The 16,498-nt window shown below is 42.4% G+C and overlaps 1 protein-coding gene across 1 annotated transcript in view; it reads right to left on the reverse strand.

The window, feature by feature from the left end:
* The window catches only part of TMTC1 (transmembrane and tetratricopeptide repeat containing 1), a 373,612-nt gene extending 359,046 nt beyond the window's left edge, over positions 1-14,566 (reverse strand). Inside the window, exon 1 of the mRNA XM_006866973.1 lies at positions 14,211-14,566. Coding sequence (XP_006867035.1) covers positions 14,211-14,515 — 305 coding nt within the window. The 5' untranslated portion in view covers positions 14,516-14,566. The remainder of the gene's footprint in view (positions 1-14,210) is intronic.
* Between the last annotated feature and the right edge of the window lie 1,932 nt (positions 14,567-16,498).

Consider the following 16,498-nt stretch of genomic DNA (forward strand, 5'->3'; position numbering starts at 1 on the left):
CCATCCAGAATCTTCTGAGGTGGGAAATCTCCACTTGAAAGGACAAGCAGACCAGCCTGGAGTGGCTAAAAGAACAGAAGATACTTCTTAAAAGAAAAACCAACAGGAAAACTAAAAAACAACAACGGCAGTCCAACTACTACAAGAACAAGCAAGTTGCTCACCCAGGAGACATCAAGGCACATGGTCGGGTCCCCTCAGGGCAAACCTCCTTCTAAGACTAAGACTCAAGGTGAATACACGAGCAGACATGTGGTCTTACTGGTGACCACATTGGTAGCTGTTAAGGGGAAGTGAGGGAAAAACAACAATTAAGCTGCGAACTAAGCCCTACCACGTTCAATAGACTCCTGTGAACCTGGGTGGAGACCTGGTTGGACATCAGTATGGCAAGACCTGGGAACTCCTGGGCCCAGAGTCAGTGATATAGCCACAAAGGACTAGAGTGGAGAGTGAAGCATCTAGCTGATAAGAAGCAAGGGGATATGCACAAGAACACCTACACTTGCAGAAATACCCACTTTCTTGACCGGGCTTAAATGGCTGGATAATCAGAACTCGACTAGAAGAAAGAAGAGGAAAAAGAGTAATCTGATACAATTTGATGAACTTGACCTACACCTATGGATGTATTAGCTCAAAAGAGGGAACAAATCTTTACAGCGAGGATCATTCCTATCCCCCTCCAAACATAGAGTACACAGGGATGGACAATTTGGACATTGGCTACCCAAAATGGAGGGGGCTAGAAAGGCAGGAAGCGAATGACTTACAAGCTTTCAAGAAGGAGCCTAGATCCAGAGGGCGCAGAGGAAGGTAGAGTAGTGTCTCCACTGAGTAGTATCCAATCTATCTGGGTGGGGCTGATTAAAGGAGATGGGGATACAGCTCTTGTGGTACAATAGAGAATAATTACTATTAGGACTGGCTGTGAGGGTTGGAAACATAAAGGTAGACTTTTTTGCAGCAAAAGGAGGGGAGCGGTTGACTTTGCAGTCTAGGAGCGGAGGTTCCTGGGACCATCAAGGGAGAAGAGTGAACTGCGGACCCTCCCCAGAGAAGCAGTGATGCCAGAGATGGAGGCAGAGACGATGACGTGGAGAGATGGAGTGGCTGGGGACTCTAGACCCAGAGAAGGAGAGGGGCTGTGTGCTGACCACCGAGGGGCAGGCTTGCAGGTATACCCTTTGGTTGTTGAGGATGCACGGAGGGAATTGTAAACATGGCAATGAAACAATATAGGATAGGATGAATACAAACTAATGTTCTCCCATGTAAACTATCACATAATTCACAACAAAAACATAAAAAAAAAAAAAATGGGGGGCCTATAAAAGCACAAAGTGGCTGGCTTACAAGCTTTCATGAGTCAGAATGAGGGAAGTAAGCCAGAAACCCTACTGAAAAGTTTTCCTCTTGTCCAGATAGGTCTGGTGATGAGGGTTTAGGATTTTAAGATTGAATTGTGAGTAACTGTTATCAGGTCTAATGGCAATTGTCACAATTGTAAATACAGAAGAGGTGTAACTAGAAGGGGGTTGCAGGTTAATCTGGCATTTCAGAACAGAGGATTCTAGAACCATCAAGAAGGAAGAGCATGAGAGGAGCAAAGGGTACTAACCAAAAAAAACGGCGACAATAGAGATGGTGGTTGAGGCAATGGCATAGAGAGATAGAGCAACAGAGGACTCTAGGCCCATGGATTGAAAAAGGAAGTGTGCCTGTGGGCAGGAGGCTGGCTTGCAAAATGTGCTCTTTGGACATTTAAACGAATATATACTTTTTGCTTTGTTTTGTATGTCTTTGTTGTTGTTGTTAGGTGCCATACAATCAGTACCGACTCAAAGTGACCTTATGCACAGCAGAACAAAACACTGCCCAGTCCTGGGCCAACTTCATTATTGTTACCATGCTTGAGCCTACTGATGCTGCCACTTACTTGGCCAATCCATCTCATTGGGTGTTTTCCTCTTTTTCTCTGACCCTCCACCTTACCAAACATGATATCCTTCTCCAGTGACTGATCCTCCTGACAATATATCCAAAGTATAAGAGACAAAGTTTGGCCATCCTGGCCTCCAAAGAGCACTCTGGCTGCACTTCTTCCAACACAGATCTGTTGGTTCTTTTTGGCAGCCAAAAAAAAAAAAAAAAAAAAATAACAGAGGTAAATACTGTTGACTGAGGAAGCCTGGAGAGGATTTTAATCATTGCAATGATTTGCTGAATATAAAAATGGTGATGAGCTCTCACTCATTCAATTTACAATAAAAGTTAGAAAGAAAGAAAGAAGGAAGGGAGGGAGGGAGGAAGAAAGAAAGAAAGACATCTGAGGATGTCTTTTGTACAAGACCTCTCTAAAGTGTTCAAAAGCAAAAATGTCAATTTGAGGACTAATGTGTGCTTGACCCAAGCCATGGTATTTTCACATCTCATATACATGTTAAAAGATGGGCGATGAATAATGAAGACCATAGAAGAATTGATGCATTTAGGTTATAGTGTTAGAGAAGAGTATTAAAAGGACTATGGGCTGCCAGAAGAACAAAAAGTCTGCATTGGAAGAGGCACAACCAGAATGTTCCTTGGTATCGTTGTTAAGTGCCATCGGAGTCGGTTTCGACCCATAGCAATCCTGTACAGAGTTTCTGAGAATGTTCCTTAGAAATCTAGATGTTGGACACTGTCTTTCATACTTCGGTCATATTATCAGGAGAGACCAGTCCATCATGCTTGGTAAAGTGGAGGGACAGAGAAAAAGAGGTAGACCCCCAACAAGATGGATTGGCACAGTGGCAGCAACAATGGGCTCAAGCATAGCAGCAATTGTAAGGATGGCGCAGGACCTGGCAGTGTGTCATTCTGCTGTACACAGAGTCACTATGAGTGGGAACTGATTGGACGGCTCTTAACAACAACAACAAAGTAACCGGAAAGTGACCAAAGATATATATGTACAGGGATATATCTCACAGCAATGATTATAAAGTAAACTCTTGGGAAAAAACTAACAGTCCAACAAAAGGTAAATACATGATTCTTTTGTATAATTTATTTTTGTTGTTGCTGACTCTATACATATGTTGTTGTCATTGTTAAGTGCCATCAAGTTGATTCAGACCCATATCGACCCTGTATAGGGTTTCCAAGGAGCAGCTGGTGAGCTTGAACCACCAACCTTGCAGTTCAAACGACGTTGCAGTCTGACACATTAACCCACTGCTCCACACGAGGACTCCCTATACATATGAGTGGCCTTCAAAAAGTTCATGGATGAATTACATTATCTTTTAAATACATTTTCCAAAACATTTTGAAGCCCTCGCATACAGAACAGAACACAGACCAATTCAACAATTTCTACATGCACAATTCAGTCATGTTACCATTCTCACCTTCCTTTTCTAAGTCGTTTCTCATTCGTTAACAAACTCACCACCCCCTAAATTTCCTATCTAATCTTTTGAGTTGTGATTGTCAATTTGATCCCACAGAGATTTAAAAATAGCACAATTCTCAAGGCAGACATTCTTTACTATTTAAACTATTGTCTAGTTTTAAGAAGATTTCCGGAGATATTTTTAGGTTTAAGGTTTAAAGATTATCTAAAGGCAAGAGTTTTAGTGGTTCATCTAATCGCCGTAACTTCTTAAATTATGTGATAGATTAGGAATCTATGTGAATATGGAATTCTCTTTTGCATTTTCTCCCACTGAATCAGGATTCTTCTAAAAAATCTTTGCTCAAATGTTCAGTAGTGGTAGCTAGGCACCATCCAGCTTTGGTCTCATGGCAAATTGTTCATGTACTCAGTTAGCCAAACATTCCATTTCCTCTTTCTATTCCAAACTCTCCTTCTTCCTTTGTAGTTCTAGGCAAATAAAGGCTAATTGGATGCCCTGAAGAATCTCTCGCAAGCTTTTAAGACCCCAGGCACTACACAATTAAGAGATAGAACAAAACCACTAAACACAATATCAGACCAATTAACTGGAGGAAGTAAACCAATTTTTGAAATATTTTACCATAGAATATTATGAACCGAATAAAGATTATGTGAAACTGTTTATAGACATAGAATAGTATTATCAATAGCCATTATTTAAAAAAGGAGATATCCATACATGGTACAATATGCTCCCATTTTGTTTTATAAAGATTTATATGCATTAAAAAAAATCTTCTTACTTGTTGTAAAAATAAAAGCACCAATCATGCGTCTCACAACACTCCCTACTTGTTTTCTAGGTTTAATAATTCACTGCAGTGGCCCCTCAGAACTCAGCCACCATTCTCATAGTTAGGGAGGTTTTTAAGGAAGTCAGCAGGCTACAATTCAGGGTCAGCAATGTTCAGTGCACAGTTGTTCCAGGAGAACACACCACTCTATCATAAGCCTCAGCCTGAAGGCATCGAGTTCTAGCTCCATGGGTCAGCAAACCTGACCCCCTCATTAGATACCTTGAGGCACCACCCTCTGCAAACAAACCATCTGCCCAAAGTGTCTCCGCTTTACTTGCTCTGTGGGCTGGGATGTCCCTGCTCTGTCATGAGCTCTGATTCTTGGTTCTGCTGCTGTGGCTCATCTGTCACATTCTCACTCAGAAGACCACTAGGAAACAGACAAGACAAGGAACTGTATGTGTTAAGCTAGCTTCATTTTAATGGACTCTAACTATCTTTTAGGAGTCTTGGTGTAGAACTGTAGTGCTACCCACAGGTCAGTGGTTCAAACCCACCAACCAGCTACTCCTTGGAAGCCCTATACAAGGTCACTATGAGTTGGAACCAACTCGATGGCACTTCACAATAACAACTACATGTCAAGTCAAATATAGGCATCAGGATTGGAGGAAGACTCATGAACAACCTTCAATATGAAGATGATACAACCTTACTTGCTGAAAGCAAACAGGACTTCAAATGCTTACTGGTGAAGACTAAAGACCACAGCCTTTGGGTCGCACCTCAAGCTAAAGAAAACAAAAATCCTCACAACTGAGCAAATAAACAACATCATGATAAATGGAGAATAGACTGAAGTTGTCAGAGACTTCATTTTGCTCGGATCCACCATCAACACTCATGGGAGCAGTAGTCAAGAAATCAAACATATAGCATTAGGCAAATGTGCTGCAAAAAGAGGGAGGAAATGGTTCAAGCAGACTAACTGAGTGACTGAATGAAACAATGAACTTATTCAATATAACTGCCAGAGGAGACAAAAAACCCAGCATTGCATCTCTTGACATATCAAAGGACTTGCACATAAACATTTGTATATTCATTTGGATGGGACAAATGCTCACAATTTGCCATCGCTGTTGGTTGTTAAGTGCCATCGAGTCAGTTCCAACTAATAGTTACCCAGTACAGGGTTTCTGAGCCTGTAACTCTTTGTGGGAACAGAAAGATTCATCTTTCTCCCACTAGGCGGCATGTGGGCTCAAACCACTGACTTTGTGGTTCGAAGTCCAGAACTTATCCTTCAGACACTCTGTGGTCTCTAGTTCCTACCAATGCCTACCATATTCCTAACTGGAAGCCATTCATTTATTATTATATATACATTATTATTTCCTTTCAGTAAAAATGAGAATGGAACATTATTTGGACCTGTATTATAAACAACACAGGAAATCACATGACGAAATGACTGGAAAAAAAATTGAAAAAGTATGGTGGTTATGTGCCATGGAGTCAGTTCCGACTCATAGCAACCCTGTATAGGGTTTCTGAGGCTGTGAATCTTTACGGGAGCAGAAAGCCTTAATCTTTCTCCCATGGAATCACTGGTAGTTTCGAACTGATGACCTTGAAGTTAGCAGGCCCACTTGTAACCACCACACTACCAGAGCTCCTTATTGAAGAAAGTATATTTCCCCTGAAAAAGAATAATATTCCCATGTGCATAATATGCAAAGCACACTATGCTAAAGTATATAGCCTGATGTCCAAATCATTTCACTCAAATTACTGTACAAGCCTGACCCTTTTGTCATTTGCATTTTCAACCCTTAGTATACAGAGCACATGGAGACAGAGTTTCTTTAGCTCAAAGAAAGACCTAATATATAAAACTGAAATGGCTGCTTCTTCTTGTTAAGTACTTTCCGACTCATAACAACCCTTGTATAGGTTTTCATGGAGCAACTGAACCATCGACCTTGCTGTTCAAAGCAACTTTGTGATCCAGTACTTATCCTATAGCACCACACCAGAACTGCTAAGATAACTTAAGATATACAGGTACAATTGTGCTGACAGACCATCTGTAAAGACAAGTATTTCATGGTGCACATCACCCTGAATGTACCTCCATTGTAGCACTTAACCAATTTGTATAAACTGTCTTCTTCAAACACTAAGAGCATTCCTTTGTTACACTGTAAGAAACTTATTTTCATCATCCACCCATCCATCCATCCATTTATTCACCACAACGGAAATTCTAAATGAAAAGTTTGCAAATTAATGAATAAATTTGTAGTAAGGTAAAAGTTGGAAAAGATCATCTTTTCCTTTCAACTCTAAAAAATCTCCATTTTTACCGTATTTAGCCAAGCAGTAGTAAATAAAACTTTTTTTTTTTTACCTGAAATAATCTTAATGATCTTTTCTGATGGTTGAAAAAACTTCCAGAATTTGGCAAATACAAATGCGGATTTATCCATGTAAAAATGCCTCCTTGCCAAACTATCCCATGAAGCAGGTCCATAAAAAGCTTATAGCAAGAGTGTCACAGGGTCGGTCACACGATCCAGCAACAAAAAGCCACAGGATCAGTTGTACACATTAGAACCCTTTCTCAACAACCTAAACAATCTAGTCAAACAATCAACTTAGAAATCAAAGCCTAACAGTCTGAAAATTAATTTCCATGGAAGTCACATTAAACGTAACAGATCCAAAAGGTACCTGTCACCATTTCTTTTAAACATGGAAGCTAATGTTTATTTTCATAGTTGGCAGCATATCATTAGTGACTAAAAGATGCAAACTGCTAAAAAACAAAAACAAAACAAGACCAAAAAAGATCTCAAGATGCAAACATGGAAATGCTGCAATCCTTTTAGCTGCACATAGTAAGACATTCTATTTTTTAGCTCTAACATTTGAAAGCACCCACTCACTTTTATGGTTTATATCATCATCAGAAGTCTTCAATAAAATAAACCTACAGCAAACTTGTAGGATACTAAGATCTATTAGTCTAAACACAGAAAGAGAATCAAGAGTTGAAGCTGTAAACTGACTGTAACATATCAGATCTGTTGTTCCTGGGCAGAAGACTGGAAACATAGACTTCAGCTTAAAAGTTAGCTCCTTGCTTGGAGGTGGTGGCTCTAGATAGAAATTCTTTCAAGCCACTCAGTTTTCCTTCTCAAAATAACGTTCACCACTAACTTCCTTAAGGAGCTCTGGTAGCAATGGGCACTATGTTTGGGTGCTGTGTAAACTCTGTGTATAATGGGGTCTTGGTATAGTGCTGTAGAATGAGCACTGAACAGCTAACTGCAAGGTTGGTGGTTTGAACCCACCAGCCACTCCTCGGAAACCCTTTACAAGGAAACTATGAGTTGAAACTGACTCCATTGCACTTAAAAACAATGTAGCTGAATGTTCCCTTCCTGATTTTACAGCTACAAAGAAGCTATGGCCAATGAAGGATAAAGAAGCAAAATTTTAAAAGTTTATTGATACCTATTAAATGTTCACAGACTCTGTTCTACCATGGTCCAAAAATATTCTTGTATGCTCTTGGAAATGATCCTATTAAAAGACTGGATATGAGCCTGATTAGAAATATAAATTCATTAGCATTCTAAATTCGCTTCCAGAAACACAAGATGATGACCATCTGTATCAGTTAGTGTTTGACCAGAATCGATGTATGATAGGGATTTGACCCTTCACAATTGGGAGAGCTGGTTAAATAGTGTAGGCAATGCTGCTGCTGCTGCTGCCTCACTGTATCTGTGACAGAAGTCAAAAGCCAGGAGGCAGGCATTCAGGAAGGAAGGAAAGACGGAATGAGTTGTGGAAAGCCAGAGCCCACGAGGAAGAACTGGAACACATGTCTGTTTCTCAGGCTCCAACTTTAACGATGCAAGTGGCTTGCCAAGCACTGGCGTGCTTCCCCACAGAGGTCCGTACACACCTGCACCATGATTCCGAGAAGCTGAAGGAGACGGTCTGCAGAGTGCTGGAGGGGCTGTGGGCTTGGCAGCTGCTGCACACCAAGATCAAGTTAACCAGCATTCCTCTGACAACCTCTGTGATCTGGGACAGCGCCAAAATCTACAGTGGCCTTCTGAGTGACACTGTGGTCATTTCACTTCCACCTTTCAAATCCTGCAGAAATGTCTCTTGTTGCCAATCCTAACTGAGAGCCATACCTGTGGAAGGGAGGTCTGAGAAACATACAGTTGCCAGATAAATTCACATTGCTCACAGCCACATCACTTGTAAACTGCCTTCGTTATCCATTGCCCTGCCTTCCAAAACTGGATAAATTAGGTGCTTTGATGATCCATTTCCTCATTTCAATTTTAATCCAATTCTTAATTGAGAAAAATAGTGATTACTATCTATCCACACAAGTGACAAGCATTGTACACTGATCAGCGATGTTTATTTTTAAAAGAACTTTTAGTTCTTAGTATGTACAACACAATGGCTTGAAGATAAAATTTTCTTTAAATGAAAATAATGGGTTTCAGTTTTGTATTGCAAAAGCCCTGTGCAAATGATTAAAAGGTAAACTACAGATGGGAGAAAATATCTGCCAGTCATGTACCTGAAAAAGGACTTGTATCTAAAATGTATCATTTTTAAAAATCAACAGCAAAGCATAAATAAAATAAAAATTATAACTCAGAAAATGGACAAAAGACACATATTTCGCCAAAGACAATAAACAGAAGGCAAATGAAATGAGCGTATGAAAAAATGCTTAACATCATTAGGTATTCGGGAAATAAAATTAAATTTACAATGAGCTATCACTATGCACCTTCCAGAATGAATATAAAAAAACAGTGACAATACCAAATGCTGGTGAGGATACAGTGGAACTGAATTGCTCATCCAAGGCTGGTGGGATGGCTGGAAAACAGTTGGCAGTTTCTTTAAAATGTAAACATGCAGCAACCATATGACCTAGGTATTTATCCCAGAGAAATATAAACTTCTGTTCACAAAAAACCTGTTACATAAGTGTCTATAAAAGCTTTATTTGCAATAGTTAAAAACTAGAAATGCTCAAACCAAACAACAAAGCCACTACTGTTTGGTCAATTCTGACTCACAATAACCCTATGGTGGTGGTAGTGTGCTGTAGAGTCGGTTCCAACTCATAGCCACCCCGTATAGGATTTCCAAGGCTGTAAATCTTCATGGGAGCAGAAAGCCTCATCCAATTCCCGCGGAACAGTTGGTAGTTTCAAACTGCTGACCTTGAGGTTAGCAGCCCGACTCATAACCACTACTACCAGAACGCCTTACAGTAACTCTATGTTGTTGTTGGTAAGTGCTATCGAGTCGATTCTGACCCATAGCAATCCATAGGGTTTCTAAGGAGCAGCTGGTGAGCTTGAACCACCAACCTTGCAGTTCAAATGGCTTTGTAGTCTAGAGCATTAACCCACAGCACCACACCAGGACTCCCTATAGGGCAGAATAAAACTGTTCCCATTATGTTTCCAAGGCTATCAATCTTACAAAAGCAGACTGCCACATCTTTCTCACACAGAATAACTGGGTTCAAACTGCCAACTTTACAGTTAACAGCCAAGTGTTTAACCACTGCACCACCAAGGTTCCTGGGAAACAACCCAGATGGCCTTCAATGAGTGAATCTTTAAATAAATTATAAAATATCCATTTCATGAACACTGTTGCTGTTGTTAAGTGCCATGGAGTCAGTTCCCACTCATACTGACCCTTTATAGGGTTTCTGTGGCTTTAAATCTTTGCAGGAGCAGAAAGCCTTATCTTTCTTCCACAGGAGCTAATGGGCTTGAACCACCAACTTTACAGCTCACAGTCCAATGCTTAGTCTATGGAGCCACCACACTCCTCCATGGAATATTACTCAATAATAAAAAAGGATGAGCTACTGATACCCATGGATTACATCTCAGTGTAAAGAAAACAAAAATCCTCACCACTGGACCAATAAACAACATTCTTATCAATGGAGAAAAGATTGAAGTTGTCAAGGAGTTCATTCATCTTGGATCAACTATCAACACTCATGGAAGCAGCAGTCAAGAAATCAAATAGACCTTTTTAAAGTGTTGAAGAGCAAAGATGTCAGCTTGAGGACTAAGGTGCGCTTGACCCAATAAATGGTATTTTTGATTATCTCATATGCATGCGAAAGCTGGACAGTGAGTAAGGAAGACCATAGAAGAATTGATGCTTTTGACTTGTAGAGTTGGAGGAGAATACTGAAAGTGCCATGGGCTTCCAAAAGAACCAATAGATCCATTTTGAAAGAAGTGTAGCCAGAGTGTTCCTTGGAGGCCAAGATGGCTTAGCCTCGTCTCTCATACTTCAGACATATTGTCAGGAAGGACCAGTCACTGGAGAAGGATGTCATGTTTGATAAGATGGAGGGTCAGAAAAAAGAGGAAAGCCCCCAGCGAGATGGATTGGCCATGTGACAGCATCGACGGACTCAAGCATAGCAACAGTAGTGAGGTTGGCCCAGGATCGGGCAGTGTTTCGTTCTACTGTGCATAAGGTCACTATGGGTCAGTACTGACTCGATGGTACTTAATAACAACAAATACTGATACCCAAAACAAATGGAATGAATCACCAAAGAATTATGCTGAGTGAGAAACCACATATTGAAAATTTGGATAGTGTGTGAGCCTACATATAAAACAAAACATTCTTGAAATGATCAAATCAGAGAGATAGAGAACAGATTAGGAGTTGCTAGGGGTTAGGGAGTGGGTGTCTGTGGCTATAATGGATAGCATAAGGGATCCTTATGAAGGATCTGTTCTATGTTGTCATGTTGGTGATAAAACTGCACAGAACTAAATACCCACACACAAAACAAAGAGTACGTGTAAAACTGGCTAAATCTGAATAAACTCTATGCATTGTATCAATGTCAATTTCCTGGTGATGATATTGGGCTACAGCTAAGGACAATGTTACCCAGAAGAGGTAATGGGCAAGGATTGATTATAAAAGGTCCTGATTGTGTCTTACAATCGCTTACGAATGTACAATTACCTCAAAATAAAATAAAGGTTTTTTAAAAACTGAGTTTAAAGTCTCAAAGAATTTTGCTCAAAGAAGTATAACTTAAATATTTTTAAGTATGTTGTTGTTATTAAGTGCTGTCAAGATGGTTTGGACTCATAGAGACCCTGTATAGAGTTTCTGAGGATGTAAATCCTAGCAGGAGCAGAAAGCCTCATCTTTCTCCCATAGCACATCTGATGGGTTCAAACTATGGACCATGTGGTTCGCAGTCCAGAGCTTATTCTACAAAGGACCTTGCTCCCATGTTAAGTATAGTCAGTTACTAACTACATAGCTAGGATACCATTAAAAACTTTAACCAAAGCCTTCTGGCTCATAGCAACCCAACAGGACAAAGGAGACCTGCTCCACAGGCTTTCCAAGGCTGTAAATCTTGACAGAAGTAGAGTGCAAAGTCTTTGTCCTGTGGAGCGGCTGGTGGGTTTGAACTGTCAGTCTTCAGTCAGTTGGTAGTTGAGCATAAGGCTATTAAGTCGGTTCCAACTCATAGCAACACCATAGGACAGAGTAGAACTGCTCCTTAGGGTTTCTGAGACTCATCTTTTTTCCCACAGAGCAGCTGGTGGGTTTGAACTACCAAGTTATAGTAAGCAGCCCAGTGCTTACCTCAACAGTGCCACCAGGGCCCTTAAATATTTAAAGGACCCCTTTATATTTTCACCAACTACCTAAATAAAAATCATCAATGCACACACAGACTAGTGCTTGGTTCATATTTAACAATTTATGTGATTTTCTGTGTGTAATCATCGTTAGAGTTGTTTTGTTAACTTAAAGAAAACCTTCAGTTACATAAACCCAGTTTTACATACCAGAAGATGTCATGTTAACTCAGGTAACTGTTCTGAACGCTTATTTAAATCAACTCATTAAGCACAGAAACATCACTTAACTTTCTCTTTTTTAAGAGACACCTGTTCCTTTGCAGTTCTATGTTGCCCTTTAGATCTGTAACTTAAATCATCTCAAATGAAAAACAGAAGTGTATCTTATACACACTAAGAAACACTATGAAGAAGGTATCTTAGACACCAAGCTGTCTTTTAGAATCAATGATTTCTGCAAGTAAAGAGTTTTCCTTCAACCTCCTTGTTCTCTGACCCTCTCCTCCCAGCTTCGCAAAACAGCAACAACAACAACAACAAAAAAAAACCGCACACACACAAACTGTCTTCAATCCTTTCCAACTCATAGGGACGCTGAAGGACATAACCGCCCGGTGAGGTTTCCAAGACTGTCAGTCTTTACAGAAGCAGACTGTCACCTCTTTCTCCCACAGAGAAGCTGCTGGATTAGAACTACCAACTTTCCGGTTAGCAACCAAGCATTTAACCACTGCACCACCACAGTTCCTTGTTTTACCAAACCCATATTCATTTTCTCCTTTCCCTCTTCTCTCTTCATCCCTATCTTCCCTGACCCTGTCCTTGCCAGCACAAGTAAAGGAACATTTTAGAAAGTCCAGAACTAAAAATACCCTTCTGCACATTCCACCAAATGAGCACAGGCATTTGGCAATCTTGTTAAAAGGCTGACCCTCTGAGCAGGGACTAGGACAGTCCCCAGGATGATCAGGCACAGCATACCTCACTGGGCACTTACTGCCATACACTGAATTACCTAACAACCATCACTGTAATCAGTGAAAAGGGACACTCTAAAAGCTAAGCATTTACGTTTGTGCCATGGAAGGAGATTTTAAGAAACATGTGGAATGCATTATTAGCCATGGTTATCTTTCAACTCAAACCCAGGACTTTTGATAAAATGTTTTTCCAAGTGAAATATGCAATTTCCTTCTTAAAACCTTCCATTGTCAGTGGAAAAATTAAATCAAAAGCCAATGAATTGTTACCAATTGCTATGGTTCCCTTTTCTAAATCATCAGAGCCACCTGTCAAGGGATCTTGGCCTCTTTAGGCAGGTCAGGCTCCTCAAACTGCACACCCAGCCTCCAATGTTCATTACCCTAAAGGCAGGTTCTTATTACACCTGTCGGGAAAGACTTACAAACGTTGATGATATGGAATAAAAATTAGTTCAGCAGTTTTGTCAGATACCTTGAAAATGGCTTAAATTCTGAACCAAAGTATAAAAGGCTGAGTCAAGCTCACAACCGGTGAGATAGCACTTTCCTGAGATCAGCTCTTCTCCGTTTTCGTCTGCTATTAGCCGTCTTTTGAATTCAATACTTCAACATACAAAAACCTGGCGGTACCCTTGGTTCCCCTAACACTTTATTCACAACAAAAATGCTGAATCATGACTCCGAGGTTTAAACAGAAAACTCTTTCGGCTGGAACGCCAGGATTCTACGCTTATGCGTTCAATCTGTTATGCACCTTTTTAAGTGTGCATGCAGGGCGGGCGGTTTGGGCAAATTAGAGAGAGTCCGCGAGCAGTCAAGGGGAGGCGGGGGAGTGATTCTCTGCTGCTTCCTCAGTTCCTCCCCCAAACCCACCGGGCTCCCGCTGCGTCCCATCCGAAGGCTACCCTAAAGAGGCTGAAAGGCTCCCAATTTGCAGAGCTGCCCCAAAGCCTCCGGGAAATTCTCAACCTGGAAGCATATCAAGCAATCCCCTCTGAGTTCTTTGGGTCTGTGCTAGTCCCACTTGGCCGCCCACCTGCAGGGGTGTGCGGCGGCGGCTCCTTAAACCGCTCCCAACCCTGCCCCCGAGAGAAAAACCAGCCAAGAGCGCAGACACTTGAGAAACTCGATTCCAACTCCCCAGCCCGCACCTCTCGAACCGCCCAAGAGCGCCGGGAAGGTGGGCATAGAACCAGGACGGAGAGCGGTATGGGCAGTCTGGACAACAGAGAGGAAAGGTGAGTAAGAGGCATCAAGAAATAGAAAAGTCCCCCAAGCCAAGTTCACAACTTATCCCGAAAGGAGACAGCAGCAATTGGGGCGAGGGACTCACTTGAAGGTGAGGACACAGAGCGGCCGGTAGGACTTGTGGCTGGTATTCTCGGCCATGCCCTTGCCCCAGAAGTCGTTGGCGAAAATGCCCCAGCCGAGCGGGGCATCGGGCCGCACGTCGGGGTTGTTCAGAATTGCCCACACGTCGTCGTGCACGAACTCGCCCTGCAGGGAGTTGCCGTAGCAAAGGCAGCTCGCCCCGACCAGTAGTGCTGCGGCCCCAGCCGGCGCGAGCCCGCAGCCCCGCTGCCGGGAGGGCGCGCGGTTCCCGCCGCTGCCGCCTTGGGCAAAGGTTGTCACCACCATCGCGCTGCCACCACCACCGCTGTCCTGACCTCTCCCTGGTGTCTGGCATCCTCCCCTCCCGGGGATTGGGAGGCACGCAGCGGCTGCCCGAAGGTGGGCTCCGGCATGGTGCGGCGGCTGCAGAACTCGCCACTGGCGCCCCGTGCTCTGCCGCCGTCTGCGCCGCCGAGTTGGCCCAGCTGCAAATAAACAGCCGTCCCCCCGCCTCCCCGGCCATCTCCACCTCCTCCGCGCCACTGCGCATGCCCCGGTCGCTCTCGCCTCTAACACCACCCTCCTCCCCAATACTGAGACTAGCGATATTTTCCCCACACGCACCTCGGCGTCTCGCGCCTCCGCCGGTACTCACCGCTGGACTCAGCCCCCGGGCGCACGTGTCCAGCGACAGCGAGAATTCGCACGCAGATGAAGCGCTGGTCGCGACCGTGAACCGCGGTAGCGGGGAAAGGGCACTCATAGATTCCAACTGTGTTCATCCCAGTGTTCCACCTCCTTCACTTCTGGCGGGCACCTCTGCGCCCGGGGCAATACAGCCTTAGTAGGTGAGCATCAAGTACACTCTACTTTCTACCCCTCCTATAAAGCAAAGTGGCTACTCCTTCCCGGGAAGTTCCGGGCTTTTCAGCACCCCGGACAACAACAGCGGTGCTGGGGAAGACGCTCTCCAGGTCAGCACAAACGCTGGCGCCGTCGCCCCATCTTCTGATCCTTCCGGGCTTTCTGTCTCTAGTGTGTCTGTCTCTAGCTGTGTCGGCCAGTTTCAGCCTGCGTGGGAGGAGCGCGGCCCATAGAGGAGATTGCGGGGAATAGAGCTTCCAAAAGCACCTTTCTGAAAGCCAAAAGAAAGGTCTCCCTGGCCAAGGACTTCCTGCCCGCCCTTCCCGGGTTTGTTTAGAGCCGCCACCCGGGCTATTTTCTTAACCGCCCTTTCCTCTGTCCGCATTTACACAAAGTTCAGGTTCCCCTTTTTTTTATTTGGGTCTTGGGACTAAATTGGTCTCTGAAACATTTCTCCCTGTTTGATTTAAATTCTTGCGATAATTCAGGAGCTGCCAAACAAATCCTTTTTTTCTTCTCCTGTAAATGGATCAGTTGGGTCAGATTATTTCCCGGATTTGGGATGTGTTTGAACTGTTCTGCTGATTTGCCTCTATCGCTCTTCCCTCCACCTGCAGCCTCCACCCACCATCCCCGGACTAGCTCCTCATAAGATTCTTAAAGCATGTGAGTTTGGCATTTAAGTTTCTCTTTCTGAAAGACTATTTTACTTTTTTAAATACTAATTATAATATATAAATAAATTATATATCCCGGAATGATGAGTACTAGAATTTCTCCAGGTTTGAAAATCTGTTAACACTTTCGGATTTATCCTTATAATAGCCTAAAATTCGACACATCCATAGAGAAAAACTTGAATTTTGAAACTCAACATTTTATTTTACTCCCATCTTTGCAAAATCCTTAAAAAGCTCATTTATCTTCCAAAAAAAAACCCATAAAAGGCAGAAATTGTTCTTTAAGAGACTGACTAGGTATTTTATGTGTCTCCTTACTATCTAAATTTATCAACACCCCCAAAAAGAATTTCGGGCCTCATGTGTGTTGGAAATTCAGTGAATGAGATAATATGATTGCAAACTGGATTACATTTCAACCATTTTCATTATTTTTTGGTTTTGGTAACTTGAAAATTAGAGAAGAGAAATTGAAAATCAAAAACATAGACGTTTTAATCCTTTCATTAAAAGTTTTTACCCTAAGTAGCTTTAATATCCAAACCTCAAACACACGGGAGCCAACCATCTCCCAACTCAACACACTAGAGCTGTTCCTCTTTACCCACTCATCAATTTATGTTTATATATATATTACCTATATATCTATTTTGAAAGAAGTGCAGCCAGAGTGCTCCTTGGAGGCCAGGATGACTAAGCTTCGTCTCTCATACTTTGGACATATTGTCAGGAGAGAACAGTCGCT

The sequence above is a fragment of the Chrysochloris asiatica genome, unplaced genomic scaffold (genome assembly GCF_000296735.1).
Source record: "Chrysochloris asiatica unplaced genomic scaffold, ChrAsi1.0 scaffold00098, whole genome shotgun sequence".
Lineage (NCBI taxonomy): Eukaryota > Metazoa > Chordata > Mammalia > Afrosoricida > Chrysochloridae > Chrysochloris > Chrysochloris asiatica.